The sequence below is a fragment of the Acanthopagrus latus genome, chromosome 18 (assembly GCF_904848185.1).
Source record: "Acanthopagrus latus isolate v.2019 chromosome 18, fAcaLat1.1, whole genome shotgun sequence".
NCBI lineage: Eukaryota > Metazoa > Chordata > Actinopteri > Spariformes > Sparidae > Acanthopagrus > Acanthopagrus latus.
In genome coordinates this window covers 20,321,394-20,347,343 of record NC_051056.1, presented here as the reverse complement: position 1 = coordinate 20,347,343, position 25,950 = coordinate 20,321,394, and the positions used below count along the sequence as shown (strand labels likewise).

The window sequence follows — 25,950 nt, the reverse complement described above, 5'->3', positions numbered from 1 at the left end:
CCTCCTCCCGTGTCTGCCTCCATTCCCCCCCCCCCCCATGCTGCACCAGTTCTACCACATTTCAAAGCACCTCATGTCCTTTAAAATAATTCGCCCTCAGTAGACAGAGGGAGCGGTGATATTTCACAGAAGATGCTCAGATGATGTCTGCAGGCTGCGGATGTTGCACTGTGAGGTGGTGGTGGTGGGCGGTGTCTGAATATTAAATCACAGACAGCCTCACTGCACACCGCGAGCTCCAGCGAACAGACAGCACGTCGCCATGGCAACGCAGCTCCAGGAGGCAGGTCACTGTCCGTGGTGCTGAAAGGAAGCTGGGCTGAGGAAGCAGAGGGGGAGGGATGCAGGCGCTGTGAATGCTGCAGACAAAGAAAATCAGCTGTATCCACACGCCCTGATAATTTGGTTGCCCAAATCATGCCAAAATATATTCCCCTTCACAGTAATATCTCTCCCTCGTGGTTTATAAAATTATACAACTATAATAAACACATTTTTTTTAATGGGGCTATCAATGGGAGGGCATGAGTTGTTGTTAAGGAGACACATGTAAGATATTTCTCTTAAAATCATACGTTTCTCTTTAGTTTACAAATATCCTCGACCCCAGATATAGTAATACATAGAATACATTGGAGTTTGATATATGGTGCACATGTGTTAGCCTGCTACTGCCAGCTGGTGGTTGTTCTAGTGTTTTTTTCCACATTGGTGCATCCTTGTGTCAGTGTGCTAGTCTGCCAGTGGAGCAGAGCAGCAGACATCAGGCAGTGTCTCCTCTCAGGGTTAAGTGGTGGAAGAAAAGGGACCGTTTCCTTTCTCACTTTGCTGCAATCAAACTAAATGATAACAAAACTAAATTCCCTATACTGTAAATACTGTAAAAGCCTGTATTCTTTAAAACATTATTAGAAAGACACACACACCTCCTCAGTATTAAACCAGTACTACCAAAATTTGAGGGTCGTCTGAAGGTTTTTCTTTAATGAATTAAAATGAATTCCAATCTCTCCTGTTCACAAATGACTTCATCTCTCTGGGGAGATGAGGTCATGCAAACACAGGCAGAGACAGATGTGGCCTCAGATGAAAAGAAAAAAAATGCCCTGAAAGCATGCATTGTCTGCAAATGTGCATTAACACTTAACAATCTTCTGATGAGTGTTTGTTTTAGATTATCATAAAATGTATTTCAATTGACTAAATATACCCTTCAGCTGTTCAACTTGTGACCTTTAGCACAATTCATTACTTCACTGTCAAACTTCAGTTGAGACATAATGTGGCTGCTATTTTCATCTAAATTTTAATCATTATTAACTGTGTGTTCCTTTCCAGGATGAGGATGGCTGTGATGTTCTCACACATGGTGGAAGTGTTGACTCTGCCAAGTGAGACCAGAACAGAAGGGGCTCTTAACTGGAGCCAGTTTCCACTGTTGTCATACATTAGAAAGGTATTGTCACAGACTTCCTCAAACGCCTGCTTGTGGAAATGTCCTCTTGTTTTGACTCACACATATTGTGCACTTAAATTGCTTGCTACTGCAGTGGCGTAATACCATTAAGGATTAAGGAGTCGACAGTGGAGACAGGAAGCTCAACCAGAACTTTCAGCTTATATGTAGATTTTTACTCTTACAATGACTTTTCAGATGCCAAAAAATATTAGATATAAAAAAGTGTATAGCAGTGTGATTGTTCAGAATTCTTTGCTTGCCCAGTATGTATTTTGTAATGATTAGACACACTTTGAATTCAACATTATAGGATGCAGCAGGTAAGTAATGCATTTCATTTAAGAAATCAGACAGCACAGACAAACACTAACTAACAGACCAGTTAATTCATTCATGTATGATATAGAAAACTCTACCTCATTATTACTCATTATTATATGGATTCCTGTCTGTCCTTATTTCATGTATAACCAATATTTGACAAACACTGACGGTCTTATTTGGATCACTACTTAAATTATACTAGTGGGAAGTCACAACTTTTTCCCTCATGGATGTTCTAATTTCATCACCGTACTAACACTGTCTCAGTGATGGAAAAAAAGAAAATGATGAGATAAAAATAGAAGCCCCAGTTACAAGCATCCTGGGGGAGCATCTCCATTTGGGAATACTAATACCAGTTCTAGCCTTTAAGATAGTGATCCATACAACATTGCCTGCTAAAACCTTGCAAGTAAATCCTTTTTTGACCATAATTAAAAAAAGATTCTCTCAGTTTTTCCCATCTACATACACAAGCATCTACATACACATAAAATAACTCATCCTTCAGTATAGGAATCTAACATGTCTGTGTTACACCTGATCTATACTTTGGTTTAGCAAGTGGTCCACATTAAAGTGAGACTGTTTTGACACTATATGTTTTTAACAGTATCGTGTGGGTGGTCTGTGCCACTATAAAGTATTCTCCATGAGTTAAGAATGCAAGTACATAACTATCCCTGACTCAACTCACTATCTGGGCCAGATGATCTTCAAAAGGTCCGGAAAGCCCCTGAATCAGAAAAATCAACAAATATCCAACCTTACCACTTCAATAACTGTACACTGTGCACTGTGTGCTCATTCATGCTAATTACTCTTCCATAAATTGACTCAGTGTTTTCAGTGTCTGTGATTTGTTTCAGAAATGAGCTCAGTGTGTTTTTCTTTTAAATTGGCGCATCAAGTGAAGTGAAACTTAACCACATCAGTTACATTGCTAAAAAGGTGAGACGGGCTTGATAATGCAGGTAAGTAGGCCTTTAACTTATTAACATTGTCCCATCACAAACTTAATTTGACTTTGCTTTGTAACTCAGACCAGAATTAAACCCAATTTTACAAAAATGCTGCTGTCCCAAAGAAACATTATACCATTTGATGCAAAAACTCAAGAGATTCAGAAGTCCATCTTTAGGTTTGCTGTTCAGTTTTTTTTTTGTTTGTTTTTTGTTTTTTGTATTTAATAGATCATACACACCAGACCATTGCATACAGTAAGCTCACATTACACAGGTTATTACATACTGCACCATCAAAGTACCACCGTACAAAAGCACTTACTGTATATGTTTGTCTGTAAAACGTTTCAACTTTATACATGTAATGCAATGTGAGCTGTGCTGAAGAGCTTGACTAAATGATGTCTGATCATTTTACTGTTTCACACACGAGTTGGCTCATAAATCTGATGGCACTGCTTTCTTTCACATTTAAAAGTTCAGTATTGGCATTGAAAAGAAAGGCATATTTAAAGATGATATACTGTATATGTCATATCTGTATTCATGTGTTGCATATGTAGATACATAAAGTAGTCAGTAATAAACATGAGCACAGCCTTAATTGGGTAAAATCAACCACAACTATGTCATTTCAGTATTATAAAGTAAACGCTAAGTCACCATGTTAACTTCTGACTTTTCAACTTGTTACACATCCTCAGGAGATACTAGGGAACATCCAGAGTTTGGCATTAGAAATTTAAAAAAAAGAAAAAAAGTGAAAGTATGTGATTATGTTTATGATGTATATACAGTATTCATAGAGATATTAATCAATCCATTCTCAAAGACGCTCTGTGTTTATATGTGTTCAGTTCCATCCTCTAGTCTCATATTCTCCATCCAAGTGGACATAACATTCAAGCACGTCTAAATTTAAGCTGAATAATTTAATGAATCAATAGAATTGTCCCACTGCTGCCAGCCATTTCCCTCTTGCCCAGGAACCAGGACAAAGGGTGAGATTACAGATCTTGTTGTCCTTCTCAGAGGATCTCATGATTTTGGACAAAGGGTTTATACTGTTGTACTTCACTGCTGTCAAATCAAAATGTAATCTTCCGTCTTGTTTTGTATAATACCAAGCATTGAGGCATAGTTACAGAAAATGGATTGTTCAATATCATAAAATATCCAAAGCTGTCAATACTTTGATTGATCCATGCAAAAACAAATGAAAGGCAGATACGTAATAAAGCTAAAGGCCTCACTTTTATCCGTTTGTTGTACTGGTTAACACAATTAACTCTTAGCGCTCTCGTTAATATACTTAGGCCTAGTTCACATATAATGCACAAAGTCAAGTACAAACATAAAACTACTAAAAGCTACATCACATTTATAAAATACTGACTCCCATTTGTTTCATATGTTGAAATCGTAGGTTAGTGCTTTTCTGACATTTACTTAATTGTGCTGTTTCACTTCTTAGATAACTTGTATATTATACACTGAAGCTGTTATGGGGGCAGGACAAAGCACAGAGGTTCAAAATGATATCCAACATGTGTTTCATTTTTAGAGAGGGAAAACAGTCTCTTAAAGGCATTTTAACATTCCCGTGTCCAATCCAATAGTCCTTGTTTGTGGCTTCTTTGAAAATCCATTTGTGTTGTGTTTTGTCCAGTCTGCTTCTTGGTGAATATGAACTTTTTTTTTTGTATGGAGGTCTTGTAGTGTGGTTGAAACCATGCAGTCTTATCATGCATATTGAATGGACAGAGAGGCGGTGTTAATTGGCTTTTCATGTGCTTAAAGAAAGAGAGGGGGGAGGGTCGTGTCATTGATTAGTCCGTTTGGTGTCATAGCATGGCAGCTCATGCGGAGCAAGGATCAGACTGAACAGGGTGGACATGGAGGGGGAGTTTTACGGGCAGGGGCTTTCTCCTCTCCTCTGGTTTCCTGTCAGCGTCAAATCCGGTACGCAGCTGAAGGTCTTGCCTTAGGCGGAACTGCCGCTACTGGTGGTGGATGCCTGCCAATGAGACAAAGAGACAAATTAGACGAATCTGGGAACAAAGCACGACATGGACAGCCTTGTGACTGGCCAAAGTGACATATCTCATGCAGCCGACGTCCGATCTCTCAGACAGGGGCTTCAGGCAGGGGGCAGACTGGGTGAGGGGGATCCTTCAACATGTAGTGGTGATGTGGCACGGGCTCTATCTATGAATACCATGCTCCAAGATTATGTGAAGGAGGGTGGTTGCTAGGTAACTGGGCGACTGGTTTCACTTTGCGCCTCGCCTGCACAAAGAATTAGGTCATAATTCACACTACAGCAGACAGAAAATTCAAAAGTGTTAATCTGTGTCTGTGTGATGTCAGTGACACTAGAATTATAACCAACCCAATAATACGGATACAGCACATTCCATTCCCACTCATAAACATTCACAACTAGGACACACTCCTTCTCTATTACTGATGGGTCAGTCAGGGGATGAACACAAATTAATCTTAACATGCACAGGATCCTTTTGAGAACATAGTGATTCAAATAAAGAAATGTCTCATGATGTGTTAACAGCAGAAGCCAGATTGTAAAGAAAGAAAAGCTGGCAAATGGCAGCATTGTTAGTTGAAATTTGTTTTCTTTTTTAGACCTGTGATCAATCGATTCAGGTAGAGCAGCATGTTGACCGGGCCCAGGAATCAGGTGTGTGACTCAGGGACTGACTATGCTTCACTCTCACTTTGTTCAGAAAAAGCAATGACTAGGACAGGAACACTGTTATAATACGACTTCATCTGGATCACCACATTTGATTGTCTGCAGGACTGAGCAACAGACAGTCAGACTCAGTGTATTATCCATTATTATTATTGTGGTCTCATGTCTCTTTCCCCAAAATCATTAGAGTGATACTTTTAGGCTCTGTAGGGCTAATTAATGTACATAGATTACTCTAGTGGGCTTTAAGGATTAGACTGTAACATGAGGATCAGTAACCAGAATGTAGATCATGAAGAGGTTAATTAAAAAAAATCTCCGTCTCTGAGGGAAATCAAATAAGACAAAATAATAATAATAAAAAAAAAAAAAGAAAAATCCAACCACTGAAAAGAAAACAAACACCAAAAAAAAGAATTCAAACACTGAGATCTGTAACATCATTCAGTAAAAAGGGCATCCGGGTCGGGGGAGTGAGACTCCTGCATACCTCCAGCTGCTGAGTGGACTTCCCTCATTTAGGGTACTTTAGAGCGGGGAGAAGAACAAAACAAGCAGTTCAATGGTCAGGTCATTGCAAGCAGAAAAGAAGGATCATTTGTGTATGCATCCTATGATCACAAAAGTGGTGCCGAGGCACTATGAATGAAGCGTTATCTTTGAAAAATACCACAAATATACAAGTTAGTGTGATCCTTTATAACAGATACTGCAGCTTCATACAATCCAGTCTATAAAAGTGGGTTAAAACATTCAGATATATAATAGTTTGTTCTTTAAGCAGCATACTTACCTCCATAGACAGATAGACAGATGCATAGATAGATAGATAGATAGATAGATAGATAGATAGATAGATAGATAGATAGATAGATAGATAGATAGATATACTGACAGTTGGGCTCTTATTGGTATATTTTATGCTGTCTGTTAAATAAAAAAGCAAGGGCAGATCATCCAGCGATGTAGATACACGTGTCGAGTGACACTGAATTTTGTTGCTGTATTTGACGACAAGCCATTGTGTTAAGACGTCACACGCACACACAAAAATTGAGACAAGTAATCATCTTTGGTGCAAAACATAAATAGAGAAAACATCAGAGGCATAGTAGGAATCACATTTCATTCTGTGCTGTGAATCAACCAAACTTTTATACTGTTTTGATGATCAGGCACCAACACATTTTCAGTTTAACCTCCAACCAGGATATTATATATACTTCATTTGAGGGTCTGGTTCTAAAACCATCTTCATCAAGAGGCAATGGCCTTGTCCAGGGAACAGGCTTTACCTGGTGGTAATCTACAGTCCTCAAGAGCCTTATTCCTTGTGTTGCAGATCTTATGACTTCAGACAAGATCCTTAATTATTGAGGATTTCAATATCCACTTGTATAAGCCCTCTGACTGTCTAAGTGAAGCTATTTTTCAGCATGATCATGAACCTACTCATTCCAGAGGTAACACTCTGGACTTGATCCTTTCCCATGAATGAAATGTGTCAGCCCTGATTATCACCTCTTATCGTCCTCTCTTCTCCTATGTCAGACCACTTTCATATTACATTTGAAGCATCATTTGCCTGTCCTTGTCCCGGTGACACAAATGCTTTTACTTCTCGTCAAATAAAACTGACAGTCATAGCGACACTCAATGAAAAATTGCCTGGGGTCTTGGCTCCTTTTGCAACTGCGACAGAATCTGGGGAAAAATTCTAAAAAGAATTTCACTACTTGTTTCTGTCCTTCTGTGGCACTTGTCTCTAACAATACAAAAGGACCAAAGAAATCTACTCCCTGGTTACGAATGAAACCCAAGATCTCAAGCAGGCCTGCAGGAAAATGGAACGTGTGTGGCAAAATGTTTATCTTGCATGGTATGACAGTGTAAGCATGCTCTTAATGCATACAACATATTTCTCTGGCCTAATAAACAATAATAATCACATCCCTAGATTTCTCTGCGACACCATGGCTTAACTTCTGTATCATCGATATTTGCGACTGTCAGTTACTTTTCATTTATTATGTCAGTGTGCCTCACATCTTGCTTCAATTCTTCAGCCAAAAACTAAAGTTTGCAGAATTATTCAGGCTAATATAACAAGAAAATATGTTTTATGGGTGGGGAAGCGTAGATGATTTATTTAATTACTTATTTCATGATTTCAGTAGAAACTGGCAACGCTGGATGAAGTACTCAGATCCTTTACTTAACTGAAAGTAACAATACTACAGTTTAAACATGTTCAGTTTCAAGTAAAAGTCCTGTATTCAAAACTATATATGAGTAAAAGACATGCAAGTATTCTCTGCAAAATACACTTAAAGTATGAACTAAAAGCCACCACTAAAAGTGGTCTCTAGCAAAACAGCACATTTGAAATGATACAATTTTGGATTCTTCAGAGTTCAGAAAGATACATAAATGTAAGATTATAATTTGCACACACACATCATTATCCTGTCGAGCAACATGACAAAAAATACTTCTGAACTTAAGGAGCTCTCGTTACTTTTGTTGTTGGACAATTGACACATTTATCGTTGTTTTAGGTAGATGATAACCTGATGTAAATCTTAGCACAACTTCAACGTGAGAACGCCTGTGGGTGTATTATCGACTTTTAATCTATAACAGTGTATCAGTGTTTTGTATCTTGAATTGTGTTGTGGCAGTTACATTTTTACTTGTGATGCCTGTTTCCTTTTGAGACAGCTGGTTACTATTTATGCTTAATAACTCAAAATAACTGAAGGGGAGTGAACAAATTCTCAACCGATGACATGACAAGGGAATGACCATGATGACTGCTATGGTCACTTAAGAGTGGAACTGATGAATATTTAGGGTGCACGTCTGTGTCACGTATGCTAAACAGATGTTTTTCCCATACCTGCAGAGTAGAAGCAGCTGAGTCACTAGTGTCTGTCAGCCCTGTGCCTCTCGGTAAACTGGACACGATGTATCTGGAGCCCTTTGGCACAGGCTGTCTGACCACCAGCTTCCCTTTCCTGGTCTCTGCGAGAAACAGACTGTACCAGTAGGCATCGTTGGACACCAGAGTGGAGTCTGCGATGGTGGAGTTCCTCTCACTGAGCACACTGTTCCTGCAGGGAGGAGCCGCTTTGCTGGCCTTGGGTTTCTGACACTTGAGCACAATGGTGACCAATATGGTGATGAGCAGCAGAAAAGACACGGAGCCCAGACCGATGACCAAATACAGGTTGAGGTTGGAGAAGATGTCGTATTCTAGAGGCACCTCAGTCAGGTCAGAGTAGGCCTTCACGGCAGTCTCCACTGTGGACAGCTTGATGGTGACTGTAGCAGAGAGAGCAGGCTGCCCGTTGTCCTTGGCGATAACAACCAGTCTCTGGTGGCGCGGATCTCTGTAACTGAACATCCTCATAGTCCGGATCTCTCCGTTGTATTGGTCCAGACTGAACAAGGTGGCGTCAGTCACCTGTAGAAACTGGTAGGTAATCCGAGAGTTGTGCACCGAGTCGGTGTCTAAGGCTATCACCTTGGCAACCAGAGAGCCTTTATCGGTGGATCTGGGGATCTTTTCCTCCACCACAGAGCCGTGTGCGCGCCACGGAGACACAATGACCGGAGCGTTGTCGTTCTGGTCCACGATGATGATGTGGACGGTGACGTTACTGCTGAGAGGAGGAGAGCCAGAGTCTCTGGCCTCGATGTGGAAAAGAAACTCCTTCTCGATCTCATAGTCAAAAGTTTTCAGGGCGTAAAGATTGCCGTTCTCTGGATTGATGGAGAACAGCATGGACATGGAGGTGTTGGCTATCTCCTTCTCCAGGATGAAATAAACCAGATATTGGTTTTCATGGAGGTCAGGGTCAAACGCAGTGAGTGAGCTGAGCAGGGCCCCAGGTGCATTATTCTCCATCACACGTATAGTATAAAATGACTGAGGGAACTGTGGAACATTGTCATTAACATCCAGCAGCTCTAACGTCATAGTCTCATTGTCAGATAAAGGAGGAGAACCTCTGTCTGTGACGGTGAACGTGACGTCATACTCTGGGACCTTCTCACGGTCTAACGGCTCTGACACCACTAATTCATAATAGTTATCAGAGGACTCCCTCAGTTTGAAAGGCATATTATCTGGAATATGAAGATCCACCACTCCATTGTCTCCTGAGTCTTTATCACTGACACTAACTACAGCTATCACTGTGTCTAATGGCACATTTTCTTTGACCGGACTCTGAAATGATTTGATGGATATTTCTGGATGATTATCATTCATGTCTGTCACCTGTATTGTCAGTCTACACTGTCCATATAAAGAGTTCGGCCCCTTGTCGCTGGCAATAACTTCCATCTCATAAATCTTAAAATCCTCATAATTGATCATCTCTCTCACTCTGATTTCACCATTTTCTGGGTTCAAGTTGAACATCTGCTGCGTTCTCTCTGATGTATACAAACTATATGAATAAACAATATCAGAGTTCGAGCCTTCATCTAAATCAGTAGCATTCAGTTTGATCACTAGACTGCCTATTGGAGAGTTTTCCATCACCTCTATGACGTATTTGTCTTTGTCAAATGAAGGGGCGTTGTCGTTCACATCGAGCACGCGAACAATTATACTGGCTGTACCTGTGCGCGTGGGGACTCCACCGTCCACTGCAGTCAGTATCAGATCATGAACAGCCTGCTTCTCTCTGTCTAAAGCTTTTTTCAGGATCAAGTCTGCAAACTTCGTCCCGTCTCTCCCTGTTTGAATTTCAATGGAGAAATGTTCACTTGAGCTGAGATGGTAATCTTTAACAGAATTCGTTCCAACATCTGGATCTGCTGCATTATTCAAAGAGAATCTCTCTCCAACAGAGGTGGATTCAGAGATGTCTAAATGCATGGTTCCTCGTCGAAAATGAGGCGCGTTATCATTAATATCCGTGATTTCTACCTCAATGTTAAACATTCGTATTGGATTTCCAATTGTCGCATCTAATCTAAGAAAGCAATATGTAGTTGTCTTCAAGGGGCACAAAAACTCTCTGTCAATCCTTCCCAGAATGAACAGCTCTCCTGTGTCTTTGTTGATGTCGAGATACTTTTTATTACCCACAACGTCTACGCGTATTTTCCTTGTATTCAGCGTCTTCACGTCTAGTCCCAAATCAGCTGCTAAATTAGCAACAACAGATCCTTCCTCCATTTCCTCTGGAACAGAATAATGGGTGACAGTGGAGACCGTCGTCACTATGGCAGAGAGAAGGAGAAACGCGGAAACGTACCCCCTCACGTGCATCAGAGTGATATGAGGTGCCATCGTTCAGATTCCGTATGTAAATCCTTGAAATGTGCTGAAACGCGGATAAACAGTCCTCCTGTTGAAGTAACAAACGGAAGTACGGCCCTTCACGCTCAGCCCAAGTGTGACGCTCATGTAGCAGAATGTCTGGCAGTGCCTCCTCCAATGAACTCCCGAGGAAACGATGACCTCATCAGCGGGCGTGTTTTCATGGAGAGCAGCGACGAAAGTACTCTTGCAGAAGACTTTACAACTTTTTAAGACAAAAAAATAAAATAAATGTTTTAAACGTAGACAGGGTGAGAGTGGATTCTGATAAGAGTTTGTGCTGAAATCATTTTTTTTTTGTGACGTTTTCAGCTGCGTTTTCTGGACTTGTATTCCCTGGTCGGGAGGTGGAAGTCTGAATACATGACAGACACTTTTCACTTCAAGTCGATGTTGTGTATTTGCATTTCTTTAGAAACTTCATCTTTGTTTGTTGTTGTTACAGCTGTATACGGTGATTGTAACGACATAAAACATTTATCAGAGCAACGCATTTCCTTTTTGTTCTACGAGTTTCACGCACGGATGTCACTGAAACAGTGCCACACATGATGAATAAAGTGACCGTGAATGCATCATCAATAATTGTTACTGCAGTTAAATTTGATTTATGATGTCAGTATGCCTCACATCTTCCTTAATTTCTTTTTTCTTTAAAAAAAAAAAAAAGAAAGAAAGAAAAAAAGAAACACTAATGTTTACAGAATTATTCAGGCTGATATAACAAGAAAGAATTATTTATGACAGGGGAAGAGTAGGTTATTCATTAAATTACTGAAGTTCATAAAACTATTTCAAGATTTTAAGTAGAAACTACCAGTGATGGATGAAGTACCCTGATATTTTACCTAAGTGAAGGTACCAATATTACAACTTAAAAATACTCAAGTGGAAGTACAGGTCCTGCATTCAAAATGATGTATGAGTAGAGGTATACAAGTATTATGCAAAACACACTTAAAGTATCAAAACTAAAAGTTGTCTCTATGTACCACAGCCCATTTTCAAATGATTAATTCTGGAGTCTTCAAAGTCCAGAAAGATGAGTAAATGTGTCCATATTTTTGTCACATGCTTTGAATATCATAGTTTGCACACCCACATTATCATCCTGTCAAGTAACATGACAGCAAAAAATACTTCAGAAGTTCAGGAGCTCTATTGTTAGTTTTGTGGTGGGACAATTTACACATTTATCATTATTTTAAGTGGATGATAACCTCATGCAAATCTCAGCACAGATTTGACCTGAGAACACCTGTGGCTGTATTAGGGGACTTCAGTCTGTAACAATGTATCAGTGTTTTCTCTCTTGAATTAAAGTAGGTAAAGGGATGTAGTTCAGTAAAAACAACAATGTTTACCTCTGATATACAATGAAGTAGGGATATGAAGACGCATACAATGGATGTAATTGAGTATAGTACAACTACTGTACCTAACAAAAGTGTTTAGTACAGGATTGGTGTAAATGTACTTTCTTTCTTTCTATCACTGGAAATGACCTGCCAGTGAGTGTAAGAAGACTTCTCTAATGCGTTAATGTGCACAGATACATTTCTACTTGTGATGCCTGTTTCCTTGTGAGACAGCTGATAACTATTTATGCTTAATAACTAAAAATAAGTGACGAGGAGGGAACAATTTCTGAACCGCTAACACCACAAGAGAACCACGATTACTACTATGGTCACTTAAGAGTGGAATTGATGAATATTCAGGGTGTACGTCTGTGTCACATATGCTAAATAGATGTATTCCCATACCTGCAGAGTAGAAGCAGCTGAGTCACTAGTGTCTGTCAGTCCTGTGCCTCTTGGTAAACTGGACACGATGTATCTGGAGCCCTTTGGCACAGGCTGTCTGACCACCAGCTTCCCTTTCCTGGTCTCTGCTAGAAACAGACTGTACCAGTAGGCATCGTTGGACACCAGAGTGGAGTCTGCGATGGTGGAGTTCCTCTCACTGAGCACACTGTTCCTGCAGGGAGGAGCCGCTTTGCTGGCCTTGGGTTTCTGACACTTGAGCACAATGGTGACCAATATGGTGATGAGCAGGAGAAAAGACACCGAGCCCAGACCGATGACCAAATACAGGTTGAGGTCCGAGAAGATGTCGTATTCTAGAGGCACCTCAGTCAGGTCAGAGTAGGCCTTCACGGCAGTCTCCACTGTGGACAGCTTGATGGTGACTGTAGCAGAGAGAGCAGGCTGCCCGTTGTCCTTGGCGATAACAACCAGTCTCTGGTGGCGCGGATCTCTGTAACTGAACATCCTCATAGTCCGGATCTCTCCGTTGTATTGGTCCAGACTGAACAAGGTGGCGTCAGTCACCTGTAGAAACTGGTAGGTAATCCGAGAGTTGTGCACCGAGTCGGTGTCCAAGGCTATCACCTTGGCAACCAGGGAGCCTTTATCGGTGGATCTGGGGATCTTTTCCTCCACCACAGAGCCATGTGCGCGCCACGGAGACACAATGACCGGAGCATTGTCGTTCTGGTCCACGATGATGATGTGGACGGTGACGTTGCTGCTGAGAGGAGGAGAGCCAGAGTCTCTGGCCTCAATGTGGAAAAGAAACTCCTTCTCGATCTCATAGTCAAAAGTTTTCAGTGCGTAAAGATTCCCGTTCTCTGGATTGATGGAGAACAGCATGGACATGGAGGTGTTGGCTATCTCCTTCTCCAGGATGAAATAAACCAGATACTGGTTTTCATGGAGGTCAGGGTCAAACGCAGTGAGTGAGCTGAGCAGGGCCCCAGGTGCGTTATTCTCCATCACACGTATATTATAAAACGACTGAGGGAACTGTGGAACATTGTCATTAACATCCAGCAGCTCTAACGTCATAGTCTCATTGTCAGATAAAGGAGGAGAACCTCTGTCTGTGACGGTGAACGTGACGTCATACTCTGGGACCTTCTCACGGTCTAACGGCTCTGACACCACTAATTCATAATAGTTATCAGAGGACTCCCTCAGTTTGAAAGGCATATGATCTGGAATATGAAGATCCACCACTCCATTGTCTCCTGAGTCTTTATCACTGACACTAACTACAGCTATCACTGTGTCTAATGGCACATTTTCTTTGACTGGACTCTGAAATGATTTGATGGATATTTCTGGATGATTATCATTCATGTCTGTCACCTGTATTGTCAGTCTACACTGTCCAGATAAAGAGTTCGGCCCCTTGTCGCTGGCAATAACTTCCATCTCATAAATCTTAAAATCCTCATAATTGATCATTTCTCTCACTCTGATTTCACCATTTTCTGGGTTCAAGTTGAACATCTGCTGCGTTCTCTCTGATGTATACAAACTATATGAATAAACAATATCAGAGTTCGAGCCTTCATCTAAATCAGTAGCATTCAGTTTGATCACTAGACTGCCTATTGGAGAGTTTTCCATCACTTCTATGACGTATTTGTCTTTGTCAAATGAAGGGGCGTTGTCGTTCACATCGAGCACGCGAACAATTATACTGGCTGTACCTGTGCGCGTGGGGACTCCACCGTCCACTGCAGTCAGTATCAGATTATGAACAGCCTGCTTCTCTCTGTCTAAAGATTTTTTCAGGATCAAGTCTGCAAACTTCGTCCCGTCTCTCCCTGTTTGAATTTCAATGGAGAAGTGTTCACTTGAGCTGAGATGGTAATCCTTAATAGAATTAGTCCCAACATCTGGATCTGCTGCATTATTCAGTGAGAATCTCTCTCCAACAGAGGTGGATTCAGAGATGTCTAAATGCATGGTTCCTCGTCTAAAATGAGGAGCGTTATCATTAATATCTGTGATTTCCACCTCAATGTTAAACATTCGCACTGGATTTTCAATTGTCGCGTCTAATCTAAGAAAGCATGATGTAGTTGTCTTCGAAGGACATGACTCCCTATCAATCCTTTCTAAAATAAACAGCTCTCCTGTGTCTTTGTTGATGTCCAGATATTTTTTATTGCCTGCAGCCTCTACGCGCATTTTCCTTTTAATCAGAGACTTCACGTCTAATCCCAAATCAGATGCTAAATTAGCAACAACCGATCCCTCCTCCATTTCTTCGGGAATAGAATAATGGGTGACGGTGAAAACCGTGTCCACTAAGGCAGAGAGAAAGAGAAACGCGGAAACGTACCCTCGGCGGGAACAGTGGCGATGTTGATTAGCCATTGCGAATTAATCCGTTATTGAGTCCTTGGAAGGTGATGTTGTGTCAGCCAAAGTATAAACAGTCTCGTGAGTAAATGATGATAGTCACCGCCGGTCTTCCAGTGAAACGTTTCTTTATGCTGGAATCAGAAGAGGTTTGCTTGCAACATGTCTGCCTGCCCAGCCTCCAATGAAATATCAGGAGAACGATGATTTCATCATTGAGTAAGTTTTTGTGGAGAACAGCGACGTGAGGAGTCTTTTAGGAGCCCGTGCACATCTCAGAATATCGGGGATGTTAACATTAAGTTAGAAAAATATCATGTGGAGGTGAAATTTAGATTTTAGTTGTTTTTTTTTAAAAACTGTTATCAATTACATGAGTTGTGTTTTTTTCGCCTGGTTTCTGGCCGAGGTTATTCGAGGAGCGTGAGGACAAGAACTGCAAGATTTTATTTGTTGTTTTTTTCCGTTGTATTGTTTTTATAAGCAATTCCGTTTCGTGTTATGTTATTAGATATAAATAACAGACGTGCTATACAATATTCCATCAGTCCAAATGTATGATGCCACAGCCCTTGCAAGCGCGTTTTACTTTTACGCACCGATTTCTGTGCGTAAAATCAATCCATTATGGCAAGAGAAAGATGAAGTTTTGTTTTTCACGCTGTTAGTCTACTTCAATTATTTTCATTAACTTCATCAGTTGTGTATTTTTCGTTCGTTACCGGGGTTCACCGTGTGCAGTACACACGCTTGCCCCGTAACCTCTGTAACTTGGACTATAAGCAGTACCCAAATAGAGTTTGCAAGAAAATCGATTCATGAAAAGAGAACAGATTGTAAATAGCCACTGAATTATCAAATGTTTTAAGCATTTAAGACCCTTGTGAAGGTTTGAATTTCATATGTCATTATTACCACTGTGTAGATGGGATATTTTTTTCTTGTACTCATTTATGAAACATGTCAATTTTAACAATTCAGATACCTATGCAAATACAATAATATAGACACTGGAAAAAAAGGTGTTGCAATGTTGAAAAGTCAATAGCTGCTATACAGTATTATGATTCGCACGTTTATATGTTGCTGTCTTTGATGGTCATTCTCGGAGGTTATATGTGTGTATCATTTGTCTAAATGAGGTTTCCCCATACCTGCAGTGTCTTAAAGGCAAGACAACTTTGAACTTTCAATAAACGAGAGGAAATAAGCATGGGTGTGTATACATGATTTGTCAAGAGTTGCAGCCCTTAAGGAGGAGAAATTTATTCGAACACAACTGCAAATTCCGAAATCCTATTTTGGTATATAAAAAGTAACCATTTATACATTGAACAGCTCGCATATTGTATTACAGACGACACCGGGGTGGGAGCAGCAAAAGAGTCTCACCTGCAGAGTAGAAGCAGCTGAGTCACTAGTGTCTGTCAGTCCTGTGCCTCTTGGTAAACTGGACACGATGTATCTGGAGCCCTTTGGCACAGGCTGTCTGACCACCAGCTTCCCTTTCCTGGTCTCTGCTAGAAACAGACTGTACCAGTAGGCATCGTTGGACACCAGAGTGGAGTCTGCGATGGTGGAGTTCCTCTCACTGAGCACACTGTTCCTGCAGGGAGGAGCCGCTTTGCTGGCCTTGGGTTTCTGACACTTGAGCACGATGGTGACCAATATGGTGATGAGCAGGAGAAAAGACACTGAGCCCAGACCGATGACCAAATACAGGTTGAGGTCCGAGAAGATGTCGTATTCTAGAGGCACCTCAGTCAGGTCAGAGTAGGCCTTCACGGCAGTCTCCACTGTGGACAGCTTGATGGTGACTGTAGCAGAGAGAGCGGGCTGTCCGTTGTCCTTGGCGATAACAACCAGTCTCTGGTGGCGCGGATCTCTGTAACTGAACATCCTCATAGTCCGGATCTCTCCGTTGTATTGGTCCAGACTGAACAAGGTGGCGTCAGTCACCTGTAGAAACTGGTAGGTAATCCGAGAGTTGTGCACCGAGTCGGTGTCTAAGGCTATCACCTTGGCAACCAGGGAGCCTTTATCGGTGGATCTGGGGATCTTTTCCTCCACCACAGAGCCGTGTGCGCGCCACGGAGACACAATGACCGGAGCGTTGTCGTTCTGGTCCACGATGATGATGTGGACGGTGACGTTACTGCTGAGAGGAGGAGAGCCAGAGTCTCTGGCCTCGATGTGGAAAAGAAACTCCTTCTCGATCTCATAGTCAAAAGTTTTCAGTGCGTAAAGATTCCCGTTCTCTGGATTGATGGAGAACAGCATGGACATGGAGGTGTTGGCTATCTCCTTCTCCAGGATGAAATAAACCAGATACTGGTTTTCATGGAGGTCAGGGTCAAACGCAGTGAGTGAGCTGAGCAGGGCCCCAGGTGCGTTATTCTCCATCACACGTATAGTATAAAATGACTGTGGGAACTGTGGAACATTGTCATTAACATCCAGCAGCTCTAACGTCATAGTCTCATTGTCAGATAAAGGAGGAGAACCTCTGTCTGTGACGGTGAACGTGACGTCATACTCTGGGACCTTCTCACGGTCTAACGGCTCTGACACCACTAATTCATAATAGTTATCAGAGGACTCCCTCAGTTTGAAAGGCATATTATCTGGAATATGAAGATCCACCACTCCATTGTCTCCTGAGTCTTTATCACTGACACTAACTACAGCTATCACTGTGTCTAATGGCACATTTTCTTTGACTGGACTCTGAAATGATTTGATGGATATTTCTGGATGATTATCATTCATGTCTGTCACCTGTATTGTCAGTCTACACTGTCCAGATAAAGAGTTCGGCCCCTTGTCGCTGGCAATAACTTCCATCTCATAAATCTTAAAATCCTCATAATTGATCATCTCTCTCACTCTGATTTCACCATTTTCTGGGTTCAAGTTGAACATCTGCTGCGTTCTCTCTGATGTATACAAACTATATGAATAAACAATATCAGAGTTCGAGCCTTCATCTAAATCAGTAGCATTCAGTTTGATCACTAGACTGCCTATTGGAGAGTTTTCCATCACTTCTATGACGTATTTGTCTTTGTCAAATGAAGGGGCGTTGTCGTTCACATCGAGCACGCGAACAATTATACTGGCTGTACCTGTGCGCGTGGGGACTCCACCGTCCACTGCAGTCAGTATCAGATTATGAACAGCCTGCTTCTCTCTGTCTAAAGCTTTTTTCAGGATCAAGTCTGCAAACTTCGTCCCGTCTCGTCCTGTTTGAATTTCAATAGAGAAGTGTTCATTCTCACCTAGATTGTAATTTTTCACAGAATTCGTTCCAACATCTGGATCTGCAGCATTATTCAAAGAGAATCTCTCTCCAACAGAGGTGGATTCAGAGATGTCTAAATGCATGGTTCCTCGTCGAAAATGAGGAGCGTTATCATTAATGTCCGTGATTTCCACCTCAATGTTGAACATTCGTATTGGATTTTCAATTGCAGCATCTAATCTAAGAAAGCACGATGTAGCAGTCTTCAGTGGGCATAAAAACTCTCTGTCAATCCTTTCCAAAATAATCAGCTCTCCTGTGTCTTTGTTGATGTCCAGGTACTTTTTATTGCCTACAACGTCTACGCGCATTTTCCTTTTATTCAGAGTCTTCACGTCTAATCCCAAATCAGATGCTAAATTAGCAACAACCGATCCCTCCTCCATTTCTTCGGGGATGGAATAAAGGGTGACGGCGGAGACAGTGTTCACTATGGCAGAGAGAAAGAGAAACGCGGAAACGTACCCTTGCCGGGAACAATAGCGATGTTGATTAGCCATTGCGAATTAATCCGTTATTGAGTCCTTGGAAGGTGATGTTGTATTAGAGAAAGGATAAACAGTCCCGTAAGTAAATGATGATAGTCACCGCGGGTCTTCCAGTGAAACGTTTCTTTATGCTGGAATCAGAAGAGGTTTGCGTGCAACATGTCTGCCTGCCCAGCCTCCAATGAAATATCAGGAGAACGATGATTTCATCAGTGAGTAAGTTTTTGTGGAGAACAGCGACGCGAGTCGTCTTTTAGGAGTCTGTGCACATCTCAGAATATCGGGATGTTAACATTCAGTTACAAAAAGATCATATGGCGGTGAAATTTAGATTTTAGTTAAAAGAAACCTTTAATCAATTATCTGTGTGGATTTTTTTTTCCAGGTTTCTAGACGAGATTATTCGAGGGGTGTGAGGGCAAGAACCACTCGATTTTATTTCGTTGTAGTGTTTTCATAACCTTTTCCGTGTCATGTTATTCTATTAGATATAAATAACAGACATGCTACACAATATTCCATCGGTCCAAATGTATGATGCCACAGCCCTTGCCAGCGCGCTTGACCTTTACGTACAGATGTCTGTGCGTAAAACCAATCCATTACGGCAAAAGAAAATTTAAATTTAGTTTTTCACGCTGTTAGTCCACTTTAATGGATTTCCTGAATGTCATCAGTTATATTTTTCGTTCGTTACCGGGTTTCACCATGTGCAGTACACACGCTTGCCCCATAACCTCTGCAACTTCGACTATAAGCCCTACCTCAATGACTTTTGCGAGAAAAACCGATTCATGAAAAGAGAACAGATTGTAAATAGCCACTGAATTATTACATGTTTTAAGCATGTATAAACCTCGTGAAAGTTTAAATTTCATCCTTCTTTACTACCAGTATGGAGACGGGATATTTGTTATGTACTCATTTATAAAACATATATCAATGTCAGTTTTAACAACTCGGATACCTATGGAAATACAATAATATAAGCACTGGAACAAAGTGTTGCAATGTTGAAAAATCAATAACTGCTATAGAATATTATGATTTACACGTTTATATGTTGCTGTATTTAATGGTAATTCCCGGAGGTTATCTGTGTGTATCTCATATCTAAATGACATTTCCTCATGCCCACAGTGTCTTGAAGGTAAGACAAAATCAAACTTTCAATAAATGAGAGGAAATAAGTGTGAGCGTGTCTCAGTGATTTGTCAAGAGTTGCAGCCCTTCAGGAGGAGAGATTTTTCAGAAGACAACTGCAAATTCCGAAGTCCTATATGGCCATATAAAAAGTAACCATTTACAAATTGAAAAGCTCGCATATTGTATTACAGACGACAGTGGGGTTGGAGCAGCAAAAGCGTCTCACCTGCAGAGTAGAAGCAGCTGAGTCACTAGTGTCTGTCAGCCCTGTGCCTCTCGGTAAACTGGACACGATGTATCTGGAGCCCTTTGGCACAGGCTGTCTGACCACCAGCTTCCCTTTCCTGGTCTCTGCTAGAAACAGACTGTACCAGTAGGCATCGTTGGACACCAGAGTGGAGTCTGCGATGGTGGAGTTCCTCTCACTGAGCACACTGTTCCTGCAGGGAGGAGCCGCTTTGCTGGCCTTTGGTTTCTGACACTTGAGCACGATGGTGACCAATATGGTGATGAGCAGCAGAAAAGACACCAAGCCCAGACCGATGACCAAATACAGGTTGAGGTCCGAGAAGATGTCGTATTCTAGAGGCACCTCAGTCAGGTCAGAGTAGGCCTTCACGGCAGTCTCCACTGTGGACAGCTTGATGGTGACTGTAGCAGAGAGAGCAGGCTGCCCGTTGTCCTTGGCGATAACAACCAGTCTCTGGTGGCGCGGATCTCTGTAACTGAACATCCTCATAGTCCGGATCTCTCCGTTGTATTGGTCCAGACTGAACAAGGTGGCGTCAGTCACCTGTAGAAACTGGTAGGTAATCCGAGAGTTGTGCACCGAGTCGGTGTCCAAGGCTATCACCTTGGCAACCAGGGAGCCTTTATCGGTGGATCTGGGGATCTTTTCCTCCACCACAGAGCCATGTGCGCGCCACGGAGACACAATGACCGGAGCGTTGTCATTCTGGTCCACGATGATGATGTGGACGGTGACGTTACTGCTGAGAGGAGGAGAGCCAGAGTCTCTGGCCTCGATGTGGAAAAGAAACTCCTTCTCGATCTCATAGTCAAAAGTTTTCAGTGCGTAAAGATTCCCGTTCTCTGGATTGATGGAGAACAGCATGGACATGGAGGTGTTGGCTATCTCCTTCTCCAGGATGAAATAAACCAGATACTGGTTTTCATGGAGGTCAGGGTCAAACGCAGTGAGTGAGCTGAGCAGGGCCCCAGGTGCGTTATTCTCCATCACACGTATAGTATAAAACGACTGAGGGAACTGTGGAACATTGTCATTAACATCCAGCAGCTCTAACGTCATAGTCTCATTGTCAGATAAAGGAGGAGAACCTCTGTCTGTGACGGTGAACGTGACGTCATACTCTGGGACCTTCTCACGGTCTAACGGCTCTGACACCACTAATTCATAATAGTTATCAGAGGACTCCCTCAGTTTGAAAGGCATATTATCTGGAATATGAAGATCCACCACTCCATTGTCTCCTGAGTCTTTATCACTGACACTAACTACAGCTATCACTGTGTCTAATGGCACATTTTCTTTGACTGGACTCTGAAATGATTTGATGGATATTTCTGGATGATTATCATTCATGTCTGTCACCTGTATTGTCAGTCTACACTGTCCAGATAAAGAGTTCGGCCCCTTGTCGCTGGCAATAACTTCCATCTCATAAATCTTAAAATCTTCATAATTGATCATTTCTCTCACTCTGATTTCACCGTTTCCTGAGTTCAAGTTGAACATCTGCTGCGTTCTCTCTGATGTATACAAACTATATGAATAAACAATATCAGAGTTCGAGCCTTCATCTAAATCAGTAGCATTCAGTTTGATCACTAGACTGCCTATTGGAGAGTTTTCCATCACTTCTATGACGTATTTGTCTTTGTCAAATGAAGGGGCGTTGTCATTCACATCGAGCACGCGAACAATTATACTGGCTGTACCTGTGCGCGTGGGGACTCCACCGTCCACTGCAGTCAGTATCAGATTATGAACAGCCTGCTTCTCTCTGTCTAAAGCTTTTTTCAGGATCAAATCCGCAAACTTTGACCCGTCTCTCCCTGTTTGAATTTCAATAGAGAAATGTTCACTTTCACTAAGATGATATGTTTTAACAGAGTTTGACCCCACATCTGGATCTACTGCATTTGTTAGTGAAAAACGCTCTCCTGGGGAGGTGGATTCGGATATGTCTAAATGCATGGTATCTCTGTGGAATTTTGGCGCATTGTCATTAATGTCCATTATCTCAACTTCAATGTTGAATAGCCGAATCGGATTTTCAATTGTGACATCCATTTTAAGAAAACACGATGGATTCTTGTTGTTGCATATATATTCCCTGTCAATCTTCTCAGCAACGAATAGCTCTCCCGTTTCTTTGTTAATCTCAAGGTACCTCTTAGTAGTGATGACGTCCAGTCTTATTTTACGGCGGTTCAGGGTTTTTGCATCCAGACCCAAATCCGACGCGAGATTAGCGACCACTGATCCCTGCTCCATCTCTTCGGGAATTGAGTAGTGTGTAACAGCAGATGTAGTAGAGAAGGCTACACATAACAACGGAAACAGCGAGACATACCTTCTCCAAAATCGGTAACGGGATTTAAAATCCATCATCATGCGTTTGTGGTCGTCGGAAATATGAAGCTCTACCAGTTTGCAGATGCAACAATTCAGTTCCAAAGCAGCGCCACCGTATGAAAATCCTCAAACGAGTGATAATATTACAACCTCGGGTTTCTTGAAAAGGGAGCTGTTCAGAAATGGCTGATCTGTTCTTTCAACCGCTGTCTGGTCACGGTTGCGTCACTAAGACGTATTTCTTGGTGGTAAAGAGCGACGCTTTGTGTCCTATGTGGCTGCCACCAGCTTTAATCGAACATTTTAGGCTGAAATGATCATATTTGTAAATTATCATTTGATTTCCAATTAAAGTGATGAATACAATTTTTTACGAAATATGATTTGTGCGATTAAATTTGTCTGTACACATACGTGCTGAACAAGATGATAAAGTAACAGCACGGTTAAAGCCCGGATCAACACACTGGTGATCAGAATTTAAACGAGGTGACGTAATGATATGAACCTTACATTTATTCATACTCGTTGAGTAGAGGGTCAAATATCCATTGAACTCAATTTTGTCAGATTCATTGAGTGCATATCAGTAGAGGACATGTTTAGATAAGGTTTTCCAATACCTGCCTAGTCAAAGCTGCCCAGACGCTAGTGTGTGTTAGTGCCTCAAATTTGTACTTAAAGAAGGTACTCAAGTAAATGTACTTAGTTACTTAGTTTTACTGGAAACTAGTTGCCAAAGACTTTAAGGTAATTTATCTACCACAGTGTTAATGTTAACGTTGACACTTTAAGTTATGATGGCTGGCTCCTTTTTTAGTTTGTCTTTGTGAATACATAAAAAATGAAGAAAGGAGACAAATTCAAACCTGCTGACATGACAAAGCCATACTATTGTTATCAAAGCATGGACTTCAATATTCAGGATGTACATCTTTGTGTCACATAGGCTAAAAAGATGTTTTCCCATACCTGCAGAGTAGAAGCAGCTGAGTCACTAGTGTCTGTCAGCCCTGTGCCTCTCGGTAAACTGGACACGATGTATCTGGAGCCCTTTGGCACAGGCTGTCTGACCACCAGCTTCCCTTTCCTGGTCTCTGCTAGAAACAGACTGTACCAGTAGGCATCGTTGGACACCAGAGTGGAGTCTGCGATGGTGGAGTTCCTCTCACTGAGCACACTGTTCCTGCAGGGAGGAGCCGCTTTGCTGGCCTTGGGTTTCTGACACTTGAGCACGATGGTGACCAATATGGTGATGAGCAGCAGAAAAGACACCGAGCCCAGACCGATGACCAAATACAGGTTGAGGTCCGAGAAGATGTCGTATTCTAGAGGCACCTCAGTCAGGTCAGAGTAGGCCTTCACGGCAGTCTCCACTGTGGACAGCTTGATGGTGACTGTAGCAGAGAGAGCAGGCTGCCCGTTGTCCTTGGCGATAACAACCAGTCTCTGGTGGCGCGGATCTCTGTAACTGAACATCCTCATAGTCCGGATCTCTCCGTTGTATTGGTCCAGACTGAACAAGGTGGCGTCAGTCACCTGTAGAAACTGGTAGGTAATCCGAGAGTTGTGCACCGAGTCGGTGTCCAATGCTATCACCTTGGCAACCAGAGAGCCTTTATCGGTGGATCTGGGGATCTTTTCCTCCACCACAGAGCCGTGTGCGCGCCACGGAGACACAATGACCGGAGCGTTGTCGTTCTGGTCCACGATGATGATGTGGACGGTGACGTTACTGCTGAGAGGAGGAGAGCCAGAGTCTCTGGCCTCGATGTGGAAAAGAAACTCCTTCTCGATCTCATAGTCAAAAGTTTTCAGTGCGTAAAGATTCCCGTTCTCTGGATTGATGGAGAACAGCATGGACATGGAGGTGTTGGCTATCTCCTTCTCCAGGATGAAATAAACCAGATACTGGTTTTCATGGAGGTCAGGGTCAAACGCAGTGAGTGAGCTGAGCAGGGCCCCAGGTGCGTTATTCTCCATCACACGTATAGTATAAAACGACTGAGGGAACTGTGGAACATTGTCATTAACATCCAGCAGCTCTAACGTCATAGTCTCATTGTCAGATAAAGGAGGAGAACCTCTGTCTGTGACGGTGAACGTGACGTCATACTCTGGGACCTTCTCACGGTCTAACGGCTCTGACACCACTAATTCATAATAGTTATCAGAGGACTCCCTCAGTTTGAAAGGCATATTATGTGGAATATGAAGATCCACCACTCCATTGTCTCCTGAGTCTTTATCACTGACACTAACTACAGCTATCACTGTGTCTAATGGCACATTTTCTTTGACTGGACTCTGAAATGATTTAATTGATATTTCTGGATGGTTATCATTCATATCTGTCACAGAAATCTTTACTTTGCACTGTCCTGAAAGACTTTTGACCGCTTTATCCGTAGCTATAATTTCCATCTCATAGTTCCGAATATCTTCATAATTTAGCATTCCCTTCACTGTTATTTCGCCAGTGGACGGATTCAGGTTAAATGTCCCTTGTGTCTTTTCGGATGTGTACAGGCTATATGTATATTCAATCTGTGCATTTGTCCCCTCGTCTAAATCTGAAGCATTCAGCTTCAGAACAAGGCTTCCTACAGGAGAATTTTCCATAATATTAACGTCATAATTATCTTTGACGAAGGTTGGGGCGTTGTCATTAGTATCTAGCACACGGACAATGATACTGGCCGTTCCCGTGCGAGTGGGGACTCCGCCATCCACAGCAGTCAGTACTAAACTGTGCACTGCTTGCTTTTCTCGGTCCAAACCCTGCTTTAATATTAAATCAGCAAATTTGGATCCGTCCCTTCCGGTTTGAATTTCTATCTCAAAGTGCTCATTTTCGCTCAGAAGATATGTTTTAACGGAGTTCGATCCTAAATCTGGGTCCACTGCGTTATTAACAGAGAATCTCTCGCCAGCTGGGGTTGATTCCATAATGTCCAAGTTTATGGTGTCTCGTCGAAAGTGAGGAGCGTTATCATTAATATCCGTTATTTCAATTTCGATGTAAAATATTCTTTGCGGGTTTTCCACAATAGCCTCCATTTTCAGGAAACATGTCGGTGTCTTTATGGCACAGAGGAACTCTCTGTCGATCCTCTCAACGATGTAAAGCTCCCCTGTGTCTTTGTTCACATCCAGATATCTTTTGCTGGATATGATGTCTAACCGCATCTTGCGCCGACTCAGAGTCTTCACGTCTAAACCTAGATCGGAAGCTAAATTGGCCACCACCGACCCTTCCTCTAATTCTTCGGGTACAGAATAATGGGTAACAGCAACAACCGTGTCCACAAATGTAAAAATAAACAACAGCGCAGCCACATACCTCCTCCAAGATTTCCCAGTGTTAAGCATGTGCATTGTTACCCCGCTAATAAAACGTTCCCTTTTCTGTGAGTCAGTTCAGATGAAGCAGAGAAAAAAGGGCAAAGGTTATATA

At 42.0% G+C, this 25,950-nt stretch overlaps 3 protein-coding genes across 8 annotated transcripts in view; all 3 read right to left on the bottom strand.

The window, feature by feature from the left end:
- Window positions 1–2,919: 2,919 nt before the first annotated feature.
- LOC119007758 (protocadherin alpha-C2-like) overlaps window positions 2,920–25,950 on the bottom strand; it is a 40,556-nt gene continuing 17,525 nt past the window's right edge. For 2 of the 5 annotated variants that reach the window (XM_037077647.1, XM_037077646.1), the window contains exon 2: window positions 2,920–4,765. In XM_037077647.1, coding sequence (XP_036933542.1) covers window positions 4,733–4,765 — 33 coding nt within the window. In that variant the 3' untranslated portion in view covers window positions 2,920–4,732. Of the gene's footprint in view, window positions 4,766–5,954; window positions 5,991–8,363; window positions 10,934–25,950 lie in introns of those variants that run through there. The other 3 variants (XM_037077648.1, XM_037077649.1, XM_037077644.1) reach the window with 3 other exon arrangements.
- On the bottom strand, window positions 12,482–18,887 carry LOC119007754 (protocadherin beta-16-like). The gene is made up of 2 exons (XM_037077639.1): window positions 16,352–18,887; window positions 12,482–12,568 (listed from the first exon to the last, which is right to left on the bottom strand). Exons 1-2 carry the CDS (start codon window positions 18,758–18,760, stop codon window positions 12,497–12,499), a joined length of 2,481 nt encoding a protein of 826 aa, XP_036933534.1. The 5' UTR covers window positions 18,761–18,887; the 3' UTR covers window positions 12,482–12,496.
- Window positions 16,268–25,889, bottom strand: LOC119007755 (protocadherin alpha-C2-like). Of its 2 annotated transcripts, none has more exons than XM_037077641.1 (2): window positions 23,466–25,889; window positions 16,268–16,351 (listed from the first exon to the last, which is right to left on the bottom strand). In XM_037077641.1, exons 1-2 carry the CDS (start codon window positions 25,869–25,871, stop codon window positions 16,283–16,285), a joined length of 2,475 nt encoding a protein of 824 aa, XP_036933536.1. In that variant the 5' UTR covers window positions 25,872–25,889; the 3' UTR covers window positions 16,268–16,282. The 2 variants fall into 2 exon arrangements, with proteins under 2 accessions (XP_036933536.1, XP_036933535.1); XM_037077640.1 differs by lacking the exon at window positions 16,268–16,351 and adding an exon at window positions 20,037–20,120.

Coding starts and splice junctions, on each gene's coding strand:
- LOC119007754 (XM_037077639.1), bottom strand. CDS start 18,760: ATGGCTAATCAACATCGCTATTGTTCCCGGCAAGGGTACGTTTCCGCG. Junction 12,569..16,351: donor CAGCTGCTTCTACTCTGCAG/GTGAGACTCTTT, acceptor TCTACTCTGCAG/GTATGGGAATACATCTATTT.
- LOC119007755 (XM_037077641.1), bottom strand. CDS start 25,871: ATGCACATGCTTAACACTGGGAAATCTTGGAGGAGGTATGTGGCTGCG. Junction 16,352..23,465: donor CAGCTGCTTCTACTCTGCAG/GTATGGGAAAAC, acceptor TCTACTCTGCAG/GTGAGACTCTTTTGCTGCTC.